The following is a 21,511-nucleotide window of genomic DNA, read 5'->3' as shown; positions in this document are numbered from 1 at the left end:
GGTACCTAGTACCCATGCTAATGGGCCTTCGTGAAAAGGAAGAACAGGTTAAATTACTGGCCCAAACTGAAAAATATATGGAGGCGTACACTTGCGCTCCTAGAAAACCATGTTTTAAAAACCTACTTGGGCCTGTGGCCCAATGATTCAGAGGCTAATCGCACACTACTGAGGTGACTAGAAAGAAAAGTTCATTAATGTTTACAGGAAGAAAAACCATAACAAAATTGTAGTCGCCTCAAGATAAATTGAAGGGGAATTCGAGAGGGTAACACACTCTCTATCCCCGATTTACAGTATTAAGTCTTCATGAAATTTTCATTAGCAAGAAATAGTTTACATTTTTAGAAAACAGATGGTTTCATAGTTAAAAATTAGAACCTTCCCCTCGGGTCAGTTTGCAGAGATAGCGACAGAGATAGGCAACTGGTGGCCATTACCTGGGCTGATGTTCTGCCTGTCGAAGAATGAGGCACCCTGCCTCCTGTTAAAAAAAACACACACACACATCCGACGATCAATAAGACAAGGTAACTTGGAAAAGCTGCAGCTTTTATACCCGAGAGGAGGGTTTGGGAAGGCTCTGGACTAAATCCGGACCCACACTCTCATTTTTATTGGCAGAGAAAATAGGTAGAAGAAATGTTTGATTGGCTGAAAAATAAATACAGAAAATTTGTGATTGGTCAAAAACCCAAGCTGGCGGGATGAGAAGGAAGTGTTGTAAACCTTGAAGTAAAAATAAATGAAAGTCCATTCAGTTGAGAAAACCTATAAACACAAAACTTCTTTAAATAACTGATTATTCCACTTTGCACCAGAGTGCATGACCTCAGTTTTTAGTAGAGACATCTATGGAGAAAAGTGAGAACTTCTTGATGTACATCAAAAAACAAAGAAATCCAGTCAGTTTAGGAAACTTTAAAATAACATATTACTCTATCATTTAGAAGTGACATCTTCTGATCAATGTCCCAGCTTCATGCACTAGCTGTTTCAAATTTAGTATGATAGATAGCGTTCCTTAAGGCGCTTCATTTAAATGAACGGGGATGAGGTGTGCCTCCTGGTACAGAAATAACTATCAATTTTTATCTAAAAATTCCATCAATAATACATATAAACTAATACATAAACAAGTTTAATATAAACCCGATCATTCTTTTCATTCTTTCGACACTGTAAATATGTACCACAGCATACAAGTATCAAAGCTAATTCCTATAGTTGAAAGCAATTTAAACAACAATAGGCACGTAAATTAGAGATTCAAGATTTCATCAAGATTCCATCAGAAGAAAGAGTGACTCGTGGAGAGGCAACAATACAGCTGGACAAACCGATGGCCTGTTTAGAATCCTAGACTGAAACCACACCGGCAGAACTGATCTTAGTAAGACGTCTTCGTGATTGTGCTGCATGCAAACACTATACAACTGTAAAACAGAATAAAGTTGCGTTATTTTAGTGCATGAAACAGAGTCATAAATGTAAGAATAATTTTCTTGTATTTTTTTGTAAAATTGAAAATAAATCGTATTACTGTAAAACTTTTGTTAATAGATTATATAACATGTACTGTATTTCTATTTTTAGATTTTTCCAGATGATTTGGATTTTTGATAATCGGGTCACTTCCGGTCCTACTTAATCTGGATAAATGAGGATCTTGTGTAGTTGGTTGGTTGTGTAGTGCAGAACTTGGCAAAAATATCATGATAATAATTGCATGCCTAATGACTAGGAAGATTACATTGGTAACACAGATTGTGCAAGTATAGATTTCGGCCTAGTTGTGAATTGGTCTATTCCCCTCCTCTTGCCTGCTATTGGAACATGAAACTTGGGCATAAAAAGGTCTGATAGAATACACTAGTTGTGGCGTGAAGCGATGTGTTCTTTCCTGAGCAGCTGGTGATGTTATACTACTAGCTTCAGGAAAGACTGCTGATTTCAATGGTATGTTTATTCTTTTGTATCAACATCTATGTAATTCTAAAATTTAAAATCAGGTACATTTTTTCCATGAGGGGAAAATGAAGGAAATTGTCCAAATTACATTTTTTATGTTATATATTTTTAATGGATCTTCCAGTTTACCCATAAATAGAAAATCTACTTGTCTCAGAGGTCATTCATGTGTGCCAGTGTGGGACACTGTATTTTCTGTTTATCATTAATTTGTCATAAGCTATTTTACCACTATATAAAAGTCATAATCTAAATGTGTACCCGCACACTTTTCAAAATCATCTAACTCCTTAATTGATTTCTTTTTAAAAAAACTTTATTTGATGTTTTGATTGACCTTTGTTCCTTGGTATCACATATGCTTTATTCCCAATTCTTGTGGCCATCCATAGAGAAGCTGTTCATAGTAGCTGTTCATTCTTGTACTTTTTTGACAGGACCTATGAAATATATTTAAATTCCTTCTTTTTGGATAAACGTATGTGTTACTAGTTCCCTTCCTCTTTTGCTGCTTCTTTTTCTTCTAGTGCCTTGTCTATCATTGGCCATTTGTGATCTTTCTGGCTATCATTTTTTTTTGTTTTTGTCCATTTAACCTTTGAACAAAACTAAGCATGTACTCTCGTCTGTGTTCAGGAACCTAAACATTTTTTTAAGAAATAAATAAAAATAGTGAATTAACATTGTACTAACGCAGGGAAAGTTCTTGTTGATGCAAGGATTGGAAGGTAGCAGTCAAGGCCTTAATAAACATACAGCCCCAACATTTGCCTGATATGAAAATGGGAAACCATGGAAAACAATCTCAAGGCCTCGAACCCATCACCTTCCAAATGCAAGAACATTGCTACGTGACCTTAACTGCACAGCCAACTCCCTCACTATAAAAAAAGAAACTATACTGTAGTGCACGTAAGTGTTCTCAGATACCTATTTGATGTGACTCTTGCACTATGCTCCCATAAGGAGGTGCACAGCTAACTGCTGGGATCTATACTCCTTGTAATAAACACTCTTGCCTAACTACAGATGAACATTTCAATTTGAAACTTCATATAATTCATATACAAGTTAATCTTTGATTATAACTCCTCCTCCTCCTCCCTGTTGTCATCAGTTTCCCCTTTCCAACTCCTACCAGATAAGGATGTTACTGGCATTTTTCCATCTTTCTCAATTCAGCTACCATGGCTTTTCCTTAATTGTGTTCCAGCCCAGGTTCCTTATAATGCTGTTCTTGATAGTGTCCAACCACTTTAGTCTGGATGTATCTTTTGTTCTCCTTGCTTTAATTTTAGTCTTCATCATCCTCTGAGGTATCCTTTCATTCTTCATCCTCGTAACGTGTCCAGACCTCTCAGGTTCTCTCAATTCCGTGGGAAAGCTTTTCTACTCCAGTTTCCTTCTTGACATCCTCAATTCTCTCTGTCCTTTTCTTGTCTTTCCTATCATACTTATAAAAATTTCAACTTACTGGCCTAGATTTTACTTTCCTGTCTTTTCATCATTTTCCAGGTCTCTGCTGCATATGTCGGTATGTAGCAATAATACATCACCTCTTTAAATTTTTTCTTCCAGATCAAGTTCAGCATACATTGGTAAAATGTTTCTTTTTACTGATCTTGTCCAATCCTACATCCTGTATTGGCTTGCTTCCTAAGTACTCCAAGCTTTTGACAATTTCAAGGTCTTGTCCCCCAATTTTTACAATATTCTTCACTTTGCTTTCTCCTTTAGTTAATACCATTGTCTTGTTTTTCTCCATACTTATTTTCATTCCATAATTACCAATATACTCGCTCAACTTGTAGTTATGGAGTAATTGTAGATGATGATCATGATGATGATGATGATGATGATGATGCCTCCCCTACGAACCATGTGACCTTGCCACGGTGGGGAGGCCTGCGTGTCCCAATGAAGCAGATAGCCGAGCCGCAGGTGCAACCATATCGGATGGGTTTCTGTTGAGAGACCAGAGTAAGGAATGATTCATCGAAAGGGGGGTAGCAGCCTTTCGGTAGTTGCAAGGGCGGCAGTCTAGATAATTGACTCATACGGCCTTGTAATAATACTCAACATGGCTTAGCTATGTTGATACTGCTACACGGCTGAAGGCAATGGGAAACTACAGCCGTAACTACCTCCCGAGGACATGCAGCTCTCTCTGTATGAATGATGTACTGATGGCTTCCTCCCAGGTAAAATATTCCGGAGGTAAACTAGTCCCCCATTCGGATCTCCGGGTGGGGACTACACGAAGATTGATACTGACATTCTGCGAGTCAGAGCGTGGAATGTTAGAAATTTGAATCGTTGTGGTAGGTTAGAGAATCTGAAAAGGGAGATGGATAGACTAAAGTTAGATGTAGTTGGTATAAGTGAAGTACATTGGCAGGAAGAACAGGATTTTTGGTCAGGCGACTACCGAATTAGCAACACAAAATCAAACAGGGAAAATGCAGGAGTTGGTTTAATAATGAATAAGAAAATAGGGCTGTGGGTAAGCTACTACGACCAGCATAGTGAAAGAATTATTGTCGTCAAGATAGACACCAAACCAATGCCCACCACAGTAGTGCAGGTCTATATGCCTACTAGTTCAGCGGATGATGAGGAAATCGAAAGAATATATGAAGAGATAGAAGATTTAATACAATATGTAAAAGGTGACTAGAATCTAATTGTGATGGGAGACTGGAATGCAGTGGTAGGCCAAGGAAGAGAAGGTAAACACAGTAGGAGAATTTGGATTGGGACAAAGGAACGAAAGAGGAAGTCGGCTGGTTGAATTCTGCACTGATCATAATTTAGTCCTCGCCAATACTTGGTTCAAACACCACAAACGACGGCTGTATACGTGGATGAGACCTGGAGACACTGGAAGGTATCAAATAGACTTCATTATGATTAGGCAGAGATTTAGAAACCAGGTGTTGGACTGCAAAACTTTCCCAGGAGCAGACGTGGACTCTGACCACAACTTGTTGGTCATGAAATGCTATCTGAAGTTGAAGAAATTGAAGAAAGGAAAGAATGCAAAAAGATGGGATCTAGACAAGTTGAAAGAAAAGAGTGTGAGGGATTGTTTCAAGGAACATGTTGCATAAGGGCTAAATGAAAAGGCTGAAGGAAACACAATAGAGGAAGAGTCGACAGTCATGAAAAATGAAGTCAATAGGGCTGCTGAAGAAATGTTTTAGGAAGGAAGAAAAGATCAACTAAGAATCAGTGATTAACTCAGGAGATACTAGACCTGATTGATGAACAACGAAAATACAAGAATGCTAGAAATGAAGAGGGCAGAAAAGAATACAGGCGATTTAAGAATCAAGTGGATAGAAAGTGCAAGGTAGCTAAGGAAGAATGGCTGAAGGAGAAGTGCGAGGATGTCGAAGGTTGTATGGTCCTAGGAAAGGTAGATGCTGCATACAGGAAAATCGAGGAAACGTTTGGAGAAAGGAAATCTAGGTGTATGAATATTAAGAGCTCAGATGGAAAGGCACTTCTAGGGAAAAAAGAAGACAAAGCAGAAAGATGGCAGGAGCATATCCAACAGTTGTATCAAGGTAAAGATGTAGATAATTTGGTTCTGGAACATGAAGAGGCTGTTGATGCTGATGAAATGGGAGACCCAATTTTGAGGTCAGAGTTTGACAGAGCTATGAGTGACCTAAATAGGAACAAGGCACCTGGAATTGATGACATTCCCTGTGAATTACTGACTGCCTTAGGAGAAACCAGCATGGCAAGGTTATTCCATTTAGTGTGTAAGATGTATGAGACAGGAGAAGTCCCATCCGATTTTCGGCAGAATGTTGTTATACCTATTCCCAAGAAAGCCTGTGCTGTCAGGTGTGAAAATTACCGCACCATTAGTTTAGTATCTCATGCCTGCAAAATTTTAACACGTATTATTTACTGAAGAATGGAAAAACAAGTTGAAGCTGAGTTGGAAGAAGATCAATTTGGCTTCAGAAGAAATGTAGGAACATGTGAAGCAATCCTGACTTTACGTCTGATCTTAGAGGATCGAATCAAGAAGTAAAAGCCCACGTACATGGCATTTGTAGATCTAGGAAAGGCATTCGATAATGTTGATTGGACCAAGCTATTTAAGATTCTGAAGGTGATTGGGATCAGATACCGAGAACAAAGAATTATCTACAGTCTGTATAAAAATCAGTCTGCAGTGATACAAATTAAGGGCTTTGAAAAGGAAGCAGCAATCCAGAAAGGAGTGAGGCAAGGCCACAGTTTGTCCCCCCTCCTTTTCAATGTTTACATAGAACGGGCAGTAAAGGAAATCAAAGAGGAATTTGGAAAGGGAATCACAGTCCAAGGAGAGGAAATCAAAACCTTGAGATTTGTCGATGGTATTGTTATTTTATCTGAGACTGCAGAAGATCTCGAAGTTACTGAATGGTATAGATGAAGTCTTGGGTAAGGAGTACAAGATGAAAATAAATAAGTCCAAAACAAAAGTAATGGAGTGCAGTCGAACGAAGGCAGGTGGTGTAGGAAATATTAGATCAGGAAATGAAGTCTTAAAGGAAGTAGATGAATATTGTTACTTGGGTAGTAAAATAACTAACGATGGCAGAAGTAAGGAGGACATAAAATGCAGACTAGCACAAGCAAGGAAGAGCTTTCTTAAGAAAAGAAATTTGCTCACTTCAGGCATTGATATAGGAATTAGAAAGATGTTTTTGAAGACTTTCGTGTGGATCATGGCATTGTATGGAAGTGAAACATGGATGATAACTAGCTCAGAAAGAAAGAGAATAGAAGCTTTTGAAATGTGGTGTTACAGAAGAATGCTGAAGGTGAGATGGCTAGATCGAATCACGTATGAAGAGATACTGAATCGAATTGGTGAGAGGAGATTGATTTGGCTAAATTTGATGAGAAGAAGAGATAGAATGATAGGACACATCTTAAGACACCCAGGACTTGTTCAGTTTTATTGAAGGAAGTGTAGGTGGCAAGAACGGTAGGGGTAGAGCAAGGTATGAATATGACAAGCAGATTAGAGCAGATGTAGGATGCAATAGTTACGTGGAAATGAAAAGGTTAGCAGAGGATGGAGTGGCATGGAGGGCTGCATCAAACCAGTCTATGGACTGATGACTCAAACAACATGATGATGATGTACCAAGCTGCTCCTATATTTTTAATTTTGCTTTAAGCTAATTCTCTCCTTTCCTTTTGAAAGCCTGTTGTGTGTAAACATCATAGTGTGTGTTTACAAGGTCTAGGCACAATTTCTTTTCTCCTGCACTAGCGCTCTAATCTGATCATACAAGATTCCTTCAGTACTGTGTTCATGAATGTGTTATTGTCTTTGATCCAAGTTATTTGAATTGCTCGACAATTTGTTGTTGTGGCAGATTGTTCAGTTCCATTGTCGTGTTCTTGTCGCCTTGGCATTTAATTTAGTACGTGGAATTTTTCATTTTATTCATGATATCATCCAACACAGTGATGGCAGTAAGTGTGAAAAATAACTGTATTTATCACCTATTTGTACACAGCATCCTCTTGACTTTTGACAATTTTTTGATGATCTAAAGTATGTGTCCATGATGTAGGAGTAGCTTACCTAGTTTTTACTCAAAAGAAGCCAGGTTTGATGCCTGACTTGTTCTGTTCTTTTTATCTAGGTCTGAGTTAGAAGCACTCGGTTTTTAAGAGGTTAACTGACAGGTTCTATAAGAGTAGTTTGAGCCTGATTATGAATGCCAGGTAATATGATTCAGGAAATCGTCACATTTCTTTAGATCTTTTGACTCAACAGCAGTCGTCTAGGCTTTAGAGCCCTTGAAAGGTTCTACATGCCACAAGAGTAAATTTACTGGCAAATTGTAGTGAAGGCCTTTGTCGAGAAAATTTTAGATGCCAAATTATTAATTAATTAAAATTATCAATACTTTTCTCTAGTAAATGTAATTGCTACTTTGTAAATCTTTATCAGTCTGCTCTCCTTCAGCTAATAAATAAATAAATAAATAAATAAATAAATAAATAAATAAATAAATTGTCGATGAGCTTTGGATCTGAGGTCACGGTTGTATGTAAGGTGGTTTGATAACAGAAACATACCTTTTGCAGTGCCGGTTCTGGTGCTGATTTGTGTGCGGATCCTATTCTTGCGTTGGGCAGCATCCTATGTACATGAAAATGTGATACCATTTCTGTCCAGGTTGATATCAGCGTTAGTTATTTTCTGCTTGCAGATTACCATGATTTTTTGTTTTTGGAATGTTGGGCAAAAAACATTGTTCATAGTAAAAATCCCTGTTTTTCTTTGATCAAACAAAATGATTAAAGTATTTACCAGTATAATCCAAATAAATCTCTCTATTTCCAGGGCCGACAGGATCCAATGGTGAAACTGAAGAAGCAGTTGTCGGAAAAGGAGAAAGCCTTGGCTGAAGAACAGGATGCCCACCAGGCCCTGCAGAGCAAGTTAAAGGAGCTGCGTACAGAACTGAACTCCGAACGATCTAGACTCTCTCACTCTGTCCGCCAGTTGGAGGATGCTCTAGCAGCCAAGCAGACTGAGACACAAGCTTTGGGGGCTCGCCTTCAACATGCACATGATGCTGCCAATGTAGAGAAGCAAGCTCTCACTCAACAAGTTCAGCAGGTTTGTCTTCAATTTGTCATAATCTGAAACTTTTTCATGAAGTGCCCTGTCATTTTTTAAATTTAAGATGAAGTAGTTTTATTAGCATCAAAATTTCTTTCATCAATAAATATTATAATGTTGCATCATCACTACCACATGAAGATCCTTCCTATGGGCCATGTAGAACTTGTCTGAACAGTATGCTTCTATCTATTTCTGTGTTTGTAAACTTCTCTTTACATCTTGCCAAGTCCCTTCCTGTTTTGCAACCACCACATGGTACGTCTGACTGTACCAGTTCATCAATGGCATTAACCCTTTAACCGCCAAATTGATCGGACGTTCTGGAAAAAATATTTTCCAAGTTATTTATTCGTTTTAATAATGTATAATACATGTTTTGGACTAGTATTGGATTACTGTAAATAAGACTATATACAACAAGTTTAGTTGAACTTGCTGCCGAGTGTCTTGGTGACCAAGCAGCAATTCAGCTCCCGCGGGTGGGCAACAAACCCCTTACTCTTTTACTGAAAAAAAAAAAAAAAAAAAAAGGTTAGCAACTGTTCCATATCCAGAAAGATTAGTACTAGTCAAGTTGGCAAATGGAAAAAGACCAGATACATTTGTAAACAGTGTAAGAAGGGTATACACTCTTTGTGTCTCCCTAGGCACATTTGCTGGAACACGTCATAAACATGTGTAAACATTAGTAAATAGTTCCTTGTATCATATTTTTAAGGCAAAAAGTGAATTTTTGTATGAAATAGACATTAGTAATTTTTTTTTTTTTTACTTAAAACGAACCAGGAACTGCAGCATTTGCATACAATGTGAGATGAGAATATTTCACGTTAATGTAATAATAATAATAATAATAATAATAATAATAATGTAACTGAAATATTATATATAAAGGTCTATTCTTTCATATGTGGCATAGGAAACACCACTTCTCTAAAATAATGCAGTTTTTGGTAGTAAAAATATTTTTTTAAATGTTTTTTGATCATGAAATACTTCTTTTTTCAAAGAAAGAAAATATTTATTTGATTTATCACTTCATAAAATGAAATTAAAAAATAAAGGTGCATTAATTTACATCAATAAAATGCCCGAACCATTACCTTAAAAAAATGCCCATCCAGTTCACATAAATTGAACAGAAATTATTACAAATAATTTACTGCAAGGTAAAAAGTGCCCATTGTGCCTTGGCGGTATAGGACTTGGACACTATGTATGAGGCCGGCGGTCAAAGGGTTAATGAATAACTCTGTTGATGGACGGACACTCCACTCTTCGTCTTTCACACTTCGGATGTTCACAGTACCATTTCCAATTTTTTTTTTGGTAAACTTCTCTTTCAGTACGTATGCAGACACAATATTGAATATTAAAATTTAAGTTCCCAGAAGGAAATCATAATTTACTTTCGTTGATTGCAAATGTTTTAAAACATTTAAGCTCTTTTCAGTCATAAAACTACCAGCGTTTCGTCCCATTGTAGCATTGAGATCATCAGATGGATTACTACACCAACAACGGACCATTTATATTGGTATTATAAATTTATTATAAATTTACTCATTTGGAGCAAATATTTCAGATTCGCTATGGGAATCAACATCTATATCATGTGATTACCCATTCAGTAACTTTTCCATTTTGCAACTGTTGCTGTGCCAAGATTCTAATTTATCGACTTGTGGATCTATGTGCAATTTATTGGTGTGACTACAAACTATCAGATACCTAAGTTGGACTGCACTCCAATACTTCTGTTTCTAAGCAATAAAACAGTAGAATCTTGCTTTTTGACTTAACGTCATGACTTTAATGATAGGTGAAGAGACTGAAATTATGTGGAATCAAATCCCAGTGTGATGTCATGGTTGAATGTTATTGGCAAGTTATTTTGAGAGTAAAACAGTATGATAGCTTATGGTGTTGGTTTTTTTTTTTATTGTTATTTTTTTAAGGCATTTTGATATTTTACTGTTGTACATGTGTTCTCTGCATTTCAGATGTATATGCTTTTATACACTCATTACATAGTTTCTGCGCTTTGTCTTATACCAGCTCTTCTCTTATTTTGTGTTTTTCAAACCTATTTTATTATACATACTCGACATATTTAATTGATATCCAGCAAGTTTATATTCTTTGCTAGCTGATGTACCCTCTGGTGTTCCAGCTGATTGTAGACAGCCTTTTAATGGAAATGCTTTTGTCACTTTCGTTTTTGCCATTGACTTAAACTTGTCTGTACTTACGATAACAAGCTCGTATTCATAATTCCTATGATTATATTAAAAGTATTTTTTCAATGTCTTCTGCCATCTTTGCGCTCTAGAAATATTGTTATATTTGATAATTCTATCAACAATAGACTATGGGTTTGATCCGCACTGTTGGCAGCCCTGAAGATGGTTGTACCTTAGTGAAGGCCATGTTTGCTTCCTTCCTGCTCTTAGCCCTTTCCTATCCCATTGTCGCCATAAGACGTATCTGTGTCGGTGTGATGTAAAGCAAACTGTAAAAGAAACAATGGACCATGAAAGGTAGTCTTAAGGTTAGTCTGCAAGAACAAAATAGTGGGTGGGTGGGTGGGTAGGTGAATAGTGACACTCCCCAACTATCAGTGTACCAGGTGTTTGAGAATTTAACAAATTTTAGTCTAGTATGAGTTAAAACATTTGAAGATGAACACTATTTTACTCATTCTGTGTTTATTGCAGTTGCAGCAAAAGTTGAACGAAGAACATGTGCGGCTGCGAGCATCTCAGGAGGAGCAAACAGCCATGTCGCAGGAGCTCCTCTCCCAGCGGCAACAACTTGAGAGGCACATTGGTCACCTCAACGAGCAGGAAGCTGCTCTCAAGGCGCAAGTAGCTCAGTTGGAGGGTATGAATGCCACTCTGAATGTTGAGCTGCAAGCACTGCAGGGACGTGTTGCTCATGCTGAGGGACAGATGCTCCACTACAAGGAGAGTGCTGAACATGCTCAAGAAATGGCAAGACAAGTTGAAGTAAGACCCATAAACCTTAATTTTTTTCAATTTATTTCATTGAACAAAAAAATGCTACACAACTGTGCAGTATTTTTAGTCGCAGTTAGGTTCAGTGGAGGTCATCCGGCACTTACCAAATTGCACAGATTTTATCTAGAAAAGATTGTTTGACTGTCTGCGCAGCCACTCGTGCACTGCCTTTGTCCAAACGGAAACAGAACGTCTTTTCTTCCCAGTGCCTCCTCAAGTGGTCTGAACATGTGGTAATCACTTGGGCAAGGTCTGGTAAACATGACCGATATGGAAGACACACAAAATGCAGGTCTTGAATGATTGCAACAGGACTGTTCACGCGCAATTTGGGGTTGAGCATTGTCCTGTTGCGCTTTGACAAACATGCATCGCTATTCCGAATCATTTGTCAGTTAATGACTATAGGTTTCTCACCTTCACTACTCAAAAACCAAATAACAGAACTACTTTTTTCTTTCATGCATGTCTAAAGTATGCCAGCTGTTGTTACACTCTTACTTTGATGGTATTTGCTTGTCTGCATGCTGGTGTCGTCTATAGAGTATTTGTTAAAACCTCCATAACAGTACTGCCAATGGACAGCACTGTGGCGTGACATTAAAATTTTTGTTGCACTTTTAAGATTTTTGGCTTATAAGATGATGATCCTTGTTCAGTGTATAATCTGCTATTAGCATATTTTGCAAGGACTGCTAATAGATACATTATTTTGATTCAGTGTAATGTGGCGTGAGACATCTTGACTAGTTTTGAGACAAAAATTTACCACTGCTTCTTTCTGTGATTTATTTTATTTATTTCCCAAAGAGCAACCTATATTTTTCCATTGTGATTAGAGAAGGCAATGGTGTCCTCATTGAATTCTTCTCATGTTTTGATATTAACAAGCTTCTTGATGATGTTCTCAGAGATGGTGTTGGTGTGATTTTAGATATGGCTCCTTTCTTTGCCAGCAGAAAACTCCCTCCTACTTGAGAAGGTACTCACCCACTGGTACACTGAGAGAATTTATGATCTCTCATGCTTGTTTCACTGTCTTAGTTACAGGTTGTTGGATGCAATAACATGAATTGCAGCTTTAAAATCCACTTGGACAGCCTTCTTGAGAGCCAGTGGTCTGAAGAGTTGTTAAAGTGCCATTGCTGTAGCTTTAATTTCTCCATCAAAACTGGTTTTGTTTCCAGTCGAGTAGTTCTGAGTAAATTCCTGCTCCTGCTTTTCTTCCTAAATGCATAATTGTTTCATCAGTATAAATCCGCATTCATCTAGAAGGTCTCCCTCGTTCATGGCTGTTAGCATTATTTGGTGTAGTACTATGAAAGGAGTATCTTGCTTTTTTTTTTTTTTTTTTTTACTGTGGAGGAGATAAGATACTCATTAGGGGACGTTGCTGAACAAACATTTTCTTGCACTTCGATAGGAATCTTCAGTTAATTCAGATAATTGTTCACTGTATTAATGATATCTTAAGTTTAAACTGAATCTGTTAATTCTTATGTCTGGACATTTCATATTTACCATTTGTAAACTTCAGCTACTTGTACTAGCACAGTTAAACTCCGCTTAACAGAAATCTAGCTCAAATATATGAAGTAATAAGGTAACGGGGCCAGTAGTGGACATTGCTCCTTTAGTGGACACTTAGACTGTAATTGGCAAAAAATAAGAAGCACAAGTATCAGAATAGATTTGAGGGAATAGACGCAGTAGCTGATGGCATCTAGCGGCGAGCTTGAGTACTATAAACTTCGTAAAGCATCATGGGAATAAGCTGGATGGCGTTTAAAATGGCGCCAATTGTGTGTCTGTTGGAAAGCAGTGATGTGTTGTTGATTTGATTAAGGATATTGGTAAGTGTTGACATATTATTTTCAAATGTAAATCACTGAAGTCTCATACTGATCTCATGTGCCGATACCTTAGAATATGGAGAACAATATTAGAGCGTGGTCATGTGCATGACGCATTAGGTTTGGTGTCCACTATTCCAGCACGGAAACGGCGATTATCAGATAGTGGACACCAGGTGTCCACTATTGGTGTCTCACAATATAATAATTTCTTCTACTTTCTACGTGCATGTAAACTCGCAGTCTGTTATAGATAATAATGTGTTGATTTTGTGAAGTTTTGCTGATAAAGTCCAATAGTGGACAGGGGGTGTCCACTAATTGCTCACCAATTGTCCACCATACCAGCAGCTTTTTTGTTCATTTATTTTGCGTAATGTTTCAGTTCTGTTGTAGATATTTCCATTACATTGTTTCTGTCATCATTATATCTCCTAATTTCTACATTTCAAGTATTATTCTTGTTTAGGATTCAAGAATGGCCTCTCGGAAGGCAAGCTGGTGGAATTACGAAAATGATCAAATGGAAAAAGCTGCAAAGGACGTTTCGCAGGGTATCCCTCTGTTAACTGCAGCCAGAAATCATGGAGTACCTCGTACAAGCTTACGTAGATATGTGCAGGGAGGGGAAGATAAATTCAAAAGCATGGGGCGCTCACCTGTGCTAAACAAAGAAGAGGAAGAGACTCTAGTATTATGGATAACATCTGTTGCTAAAGCTGGCTTCCCAGTTAGCTGGGATGATCTTCTAGATAGTGTCCAGAAACTGTTGAAAGACTTGAACAGAAAGAACGATTTTGTGAATGGTAGACCTGGACGTTCGTGGTTTGAAAATTTCTTAAAGAAATCCAATTATTTCTACTAGGGTAGCACAAAACTTAACCATCACGAGGGCATCAGTAACAGTGGAGAGTTTAGAGAAATGGTACTCAGAGGTTTATGATTATTTGAAGGAAAATGGCTTGGAAAGAATTTTAATGGAACCAAAACGTGTATTTAATGCTGATGAGACTGCTTTTTTCTTAAACCCGAAAGGAAATAAGGTTCTTGCTCTGAAAGGATCGAAAAGTGTTTACCGACAAATTCTTTCAAATGAAAAGGAGTGTATAACTGTACTAATTATGGGAAATGCTGATGGCCAGTTAGGTCCACCTCTAGTAGTGTTCAAGTATGCACGAATCCCCCAGGAATTAGTCAACAGCGTCCCGGGAAACTGGGGTTTAGGTAAATCTGAAAATGGTTGGATGACGGGAGCTCTTTTCTTTGAATACCTGACAAATGTGTTCCTACCTTGGCTGAAAGAAAATAACATTCCGCGGCCAGTAATTCTGTTCGTCGACGGGCATACATCACACCTGACACTGCACACGAGTCGCTTCTGCCATGACAATGGAATTATTCTCGTTTCTCTATTCCCCAATGCTACAAATCTGTTACAACCCATGGATGTAGCTGTATTCCATTCTCTTAAAGAGAATTGGAAACAAAAAGTCCACGAATGGCGCCGTGAAAATGTGGAAAATCCCATTCTGAAAAAGAAAGATTTTTGTCCACTACTGAAACAAGTCCTTGATGAGAAGATATCGCCCATCATAATCCAAAATGGATTTAAGAAATGCGGATTAGTGCCCTGGGATCCATCAGCTCCATTTAAGACCATCCAGAAAAGTCCCTCGTTGGCTGTTACAGTTCAGCACAGTCAAAGGCAGCTCAATGCAGCCTTTAAAATTTTGGAGGAATACATTGGGTGTGAAAAAGTGAATAATTTTAAACAATATGCAACTTGGACAGGCCCTGATGAGGACAGAAATCTATTTAATGTATGGCACAAAATGAAGATCGACGTTTCAATGAATGAGGAAGCATTGACTCTTCCTGAAAATGAAATTACAATAGAAGAAAATGGGGCTGAAGGAATGGCTTCTGTGCATTCAATTGAAGATGATGATTATCAACACCAACCAGCAGAGATTTCTAGCCTCAGTACGGATGATGATTGTCAGGCAGCTATTTCATTGGAGGTGACAAACGACAGTATCAATAAAAGTTGTGACAAAGAGGCCACATCTCAAAGAGGAACGGATAACACTGACATTCCAAGTCCGTTTAAAAGATCAATGTACTGGCCAGAAGATAATAAAAAAAGAAATGTGACGAAAAATAAGAGACTGTTTGCTCCTCCAGTGGTAACATCAGACAAGTGGCGCGAGCACAATGAAAGCAAACAAAAGGAAAAAATGGAGTTAGAAAAGCAGAAAGAAGAAAGAAAACTAGAGAGGCAGAAGAATAAAGAAGAGAAAGAGGAGATGATGAAAAGAAAAGCAGAAGAAAGAGCACAGAAGCAGCTATGTACGTCCAAGAAGAATGTTAAGAGGAAGAAAAAGAGGAAATCAGACACCACTTCCTCTGAAGAAGAAGAAGAAGAAGATTCTTGGAGGCCTTCGGGGAACAGCGCTGACGATGTTAGTTTTGGAGAGGAAGATGATCTTGTATTAGAAGAAACGGAATATACCGATGCTAATGTAACACTGGAAAACGTAGAGATGCAGGGAGAACTTGAACCTAAGGTTTTGCTTAATGAAATTCTTGGTGATGGCAACAAGACTAATGACAAAATAATATCTACAAGAAGCGAGATATACGTATCTCATTTTGAGCCTTCAACCTCAAACCATTTGAAGTACCTAAATGATAGACTCTTAGTTGAAGAACCTCAGGAAAATGGAATAGAATTTGCAGTGGATGAACATAGGGAAGAGGAGCAAATGGAGGAAGAAGGGCAGGTAGAAGAGACAAAGCCACAGTCTGAGCGTAGTCTACAATCAAGAAAGGATGCAACTGAAGGCGAAGACTTGTCGAAACCACCTGTTAGAGATAAAAGCATTGTTGAAGTGCAGAAAGTCTGTGGCAGTGTATGTGGCATTCAAGAACGCATTCATGAGTCATTTGAGGGAGGAGAAAATGCAGTGACCGAGAATATTAGAGAAGGAGACTTTGTTTTAATGTCTTTTAGTGGGAAAAGGAAGGAGTGCAAATCTGTATGCCAAATCAAAGAACTGTATAGTGAAGTTGAAGCTGATGTTTTTGTTCTCAACCACTGCAACCGCATGAGAAATGTTTTCGTATTAAGTGACAGAGAGAAGAAGAAAGTCAGTGTGTCTCAGATAATCTTGAAATTACCAAAGCCGTTGATTTTTTGTTCCTTGGAAAAACGTTATCAGTTTTCACACGCAATAGACATTGGATAGTAGGTAATTGTACGAATGACAGGGCTTCAAATGTTCAGATCAGTGATTTGAAAGTTTCTATTACGTTAAAAATGTATGAGGTGTGAAAGGTGAGAATGCATAAAAAATATATGTTCGCCGTCTCTTCGTTAAAAAGGATTATTCGGTAAGATTAACTTCAACAAGTTTTCTGTTGTTGGTTTTTATTTTACAGGAGCTATAGACTATAACATTCCAAAGTTGTACAAAACCTATTAGTTACTATCATGAAATATTTCAATAAATTTCACTGTAATATGAAGTGTCCATTATTGGTGCATCCATGTGTCCACTATTGGTTTTCTCCTTTTCTTTCGTGTCCACTATATCAACATTTTTAACCTTGTGTAAAAATATATTTAAAATATGGAAATCTATTACTGTTTTACTGTTATGGGTATGCAGCATTTAGAGGAAGAGTTGATGAATAAGGAAATACTTACCCTGAATATTTGATGGCATAAACAAGCACCTTATTTCACAAAAGAATAGATCATTTGCCTTAATGTGTCCACTATTGGCCCCGTTACCTTAGTACATAGCCATTTTTGGAGCGTAACTTGTTCAGGGACTTGATTTGGGAGGACAGAAGCAATTGGGAATAGATCTAATCATTTTATCTCGCTTAGAGCTGAGGTTAATTAATGTGGAAGCCTTTACTCTCTACTCTTCATAGAGCCTTCATGACTTTCAGATATAGTTTTGCTTTGCAACTAAAATAAAAATAAAACAATGAAAAACTACCATTCACACTGCACAATTATATGTAAAATCTGACATTATTGCCTTGAGTCTGCCCAAAAATAGACTAGAACAGTTGTGAACAGTGGGAAAGTTAAATGATAAAATGGAAGAAAGCAGGCTTTGTTGCTTCAAGCATGCTAAAATGATGAATGATGATGAAAGAATGCTAAAACAGACTGGGAAAAGGCACATGAAAGGGAAAAGGGGCTAGAACAACCAAGACTGAGATGGATGGACTCTTCCAAAACAGTAAAAACAGTAGAAACTGGGTCGGAAAACACTGTTGGCCAGGGAGTGGTGGAGCAATAGAATATGGAGAGTAAACATATTTGGTTCTATCTGGCTATACTTGGAAAATGAGGATGATGAGGTGTATGCTTATGTGTTTTTTTTTGTAGGAGCTGAATATCCTCAGAACTGAACTGGAACATCGTGTAAATGACAGTCAACAACATGAGGCGGCTCTGCAGTTTGAGATCAATGGTTTGCGTTCCAAGCTTGAAGAACTGCAGGAAAAACTATCCTCTGATGAAAGTGCTCTTCAGGAACTTCGTGCAGAGAATGACCAATTGGCGGCCCAGTTGGCAGCAGCCAAAGAACTGCAGAAGGAATTACAACACCTGCGAGATGAAAACAGCCATCTTGCAAGTCAGGTTAGTTTATTATAGCACTTCAGTCTTTCCTCCAGAACATACTGATTAAATTTGATCCTTTTCTCCCCGATTTCAATTTTTAAAAAGGACAAGAACACAAATTATGGAAAATATTATTTCATGCTTAACCCTTTTGGATGCCAGAGTTGATCTATCAATATTTTGGAGATGTTGAGAGGTCTAATTCTACTGTATTTGTTAGATGGTCCTATTGGTATGTTTTGTCAATAGCACCAACACTTACAAAGCGTCCAGAAATAGTTTGCTTTAAAACATGATCTTCTTTGAAAGGAGTAACAGCCAACTGACGTATTGCATGGTGTCTACCAACTTTATTGTTGGCTCAAAGAGCAGGAAATAGTCTGGCTCCATGGCTAATTGGTTAGCCTGCTGACTTTTGGTCACTGGGGTCCCGGGTTCGATTCCCGGCAGGGTTGGGAATTTTAACCATCATTGATTAATTTTGCTGGCATGGGGGCTGTGTGTATGTGTAGTCTCCATCATTTCATCTTCATCACAACGCGCAGGTCGCCTACGGGAGTCAAATCAAAAGACCTGCACCTGGCGAGCCAAACTTGTCCTCGGACACTCCGGCACTAAAAGCCATACGCTATTTCATTTTTACAGGAAATAAACTCAGTTTGATTCAAAGAATGAAAATAATTTTGGCAATGTTCCTAATACAGGGTGAGCAACATAAAGCGGAACCAATCCCGCAGCCTGCACACGGGAGGGGTGTGCGTGACAGGAAGTCCGCAGTAAATACATTGTTGTGTAGGCTATTTCTACCTCCTTTTGTTGTTCAAGCATTTCTGGCACTTGCTTAGGAAATTGTTCATTACCCTTCAATAACTTTGTACCCGTTCGAACAGAACCATAGGAAATTCCCATTTTCTGAGCAAGCCGTGGGAGTGATTTTGTAGGAGACCTTTCCAGAGGGTTACCAATGTTACCTACAGTTTCGTGGTTTATTACGTTTCTTATCAAGAAGACTTTCCATTTTACGTAATTTATTTACTAATCTCTGAATCAAAGTCCGACCTGGAACTTGAACATCAAGAAACTTCTCTTGAAAATGATCTCCTTACGGCCCTTGGACTGTCAATATGGACTTGTGAATCGTAAATGAATGCTCTTCGGGGAACAGAATACTGATACCCGACTTGAGCCACCTGAGCCATTTCACTGTATTCAAACCCTGTGCTAATGTCACCAACGAAAAACGTGCCACGTTTGCAAACGTTTAACAAAGACTGAAACCTGGCACAGTAGCCTTGAGTACATCCGGCACTATATTTCACTGGCCGATTCGCTCACTCAGGAATTTCTGCGCGCAGGGTGGAGCTGTTCTGCTTTATGCTGCTCATCCTTTACAACAGTTGTCATTTAATACTGTAAAACTTCTCAGCAGACAAACAAGATGCAGGATTAGCTCCAATCTGCAAAGAAATGAAGAAACTGAGTCTTACTGTGCATGTGCATTGCAGAGCTTATCTCAAGGCATGAATATGAATTTTGAAAATTTCCTCTGCTGTGAATGTTGAAATGTGATATAATGCTTTTTCATTCACTTCTTGTAGTTAAAATGTTGTCTTTAAGAATAACTGCCTTTTCTGTAAAGTGGTGTACTTAGCTAGTTTCTTTAGATTCCAAAATAACACAACCAGATGAATGATGTATTGTTTTTTCTCTAAATTATTAACTGTTCATTAAAATTTGTCATTGTTCCAGTTAGTGCCAATTTTGGGCCACCAAACAAAAATAGATTTCCGCAGACAAAGTATAAAAAAATGGACAGAGGGAGTTAGCACAGCTGTGATCTTGGATTTGGGAGATAGTGGGTTCGAATTCCACAGTCAGCAGCCCTAAGGTCACAGCTGGTACCGTTCCATTTCTAGCCCTTTCCCATCCCTCCATCGCCAAAATCCTTCAGTGCCTTTGTGCAGCATTAAACAAGTAGGAAATTCACTGAAAAAACCAATAAAGTGACTTAACTTTTATAACTAAGAAAATTTGAATTTTTTAGGGGAATAGCCTTGGCACATTTGACATAGAACTATGCATTTACAGCTGGCACTCAAAAGGTTAACCATGGACTTAAACAGAGTATTGAGAGAATACCTTATAGGAAGATGAAAAACAGTGAAATGTAACTTAAAAGCTTTCCAGTATGTCGAACATACAAGTTACACTATATTACACTATAACATTAAAAATGCACACTATTAAACAAAGAATGATGTGTATTTTATTCCTTGTTTAAAAATCTGTTTTTTTTAGTTTGTTATAGCACAATATTTATTTTTAACTTCAGTGTTCGACAGACTGAAAAGCTTTCAAATTACATTTGACTGATTCGACACTGATAAGTGTGGATTTCTTCTTAAAAGAAAAAGAAAATTCAGGTGCACACAGGTTGAGAGAGATAAAAGAACATGGAACAACAAGGATAAATGACTGGAAGAAGTTGCTGCAGTACTATAAAACGTTGTTGGTTTCAGTCATTGCTGCTGTCGGAGATCCAGCGGGAAGCCCAACAGCTGCGCGAGGAGAACGAGTCATTGGCTGCTCAAGTGACATCGGTAACTGAACGGCCTGCAGCAGAAGGCAGAGAAAATGGTGATCTACATTATCCTGAAGAGAAGCAAAGTTTTGCTCAGGGAGACCTTTTGCAACATGAGCAGCAGGACAGTATGTGAGTATTCCGAAGTTCAAGTGATGCTTCATGTGGTGATTCAGTTGAGGTTTTGAAGTGATAATTGCCTTTATAAATAATTATAATTATGCAATGATTTACTTGACTTAGGTCGTGTGACTCCTATGTGGAGCCACGAAGGTTGTAAAAATGACTCTCTAGGCCTCATAAAGCTAATACCATAGGGATTGGAAAAGGATGAGTTGACCAAGGAAGGTTGGATAGGATAGATGAAAGTGAGGAGCCTGGCGTGGAAACAATGCCAGGACTCGGCTAAGGACATCGTGGCCGTGAAACCACGCTCCCAAGTCAGGAGCCCCTGGGGCCTCTTTTAGTTTAGTTGTCTCTTAAGACAGGCAGAAGGTATCATGGGTGTTATTCTACTGCCCCCCCACCCGCAGGGGGCAATCGGTGGAGAGGTTTGGAACATCAAGTATTTAATGAACTGCTAGTTTTGTACCACTACCCTTGAACTTACTGCATCGAAGTTTTACTCTTAGCCACTGGAGTATTTTCTAATTGCTCCTTTTTTTAATTTTCAGTAGCTTAACTACTGTAAGTATTTATCAGATTGTTTTCTTCTTCTTCGCACATAATGGAGTCAATTTTCTAGTATCAGAGTTGTTGAATTGTGCATGTCGGACAACTATGGGA

At 38.2% G+C, this 21,511-nt stretch overlaps 1 protein-coding gene across 8 annotated transcripts in view; it reads left to right on the top strand.

Annotated features, from left to right (window-relative positions):
- Positions 1–21,511, top strand: part of LOC136884204 (ribosome-binding protein 1) — a 262,166-nt gene that overhangs the window by 134,660 nt on the left and 105,995 nt on the right. For all 8 annotated transcript variants that reach the window (XM_067156254.2, XM_067156250.2, XM_067156251.2 and 5 more), the window contains 4 exons: positions 8,342–8,620; positions 11,344–11,634; positions 17,908–18,162; positions 20,664–20,857. In XM_067156254.2, coding sequence (XP_067012355.2) covers positions 8,342–8,620; positions 11,344–11,634; positions 17,908–18,162; positions 20,664–20,857 — 1,019 coding nt within the window. The remainder of the gene's footprint in view (positions 1–8,341; positions 8,621–11,343; positions 11,635–17,907; positions 18,163–20,663; positions 20,858–21,511) is intronic.

The sequence above is a fragment of the Anabrus simplex genome, chromosome 12 (assembly GCF_040414725.1).
Source record: "Anabrus simplex isolate iqAnaSimp1 chromosome 12, ASM4041472v1, whole genome shotgun sequence".
Classification (NCBI taxonomy): Eukaryota; Metazoa; Arthropoda; class Insecta; order Orthoptera; family Tettigoniidae; genus Anabrus; species Anabrus simplex.
This window is presented reverse-complemented; position numbering and strand designations above follow the sequence as displayed.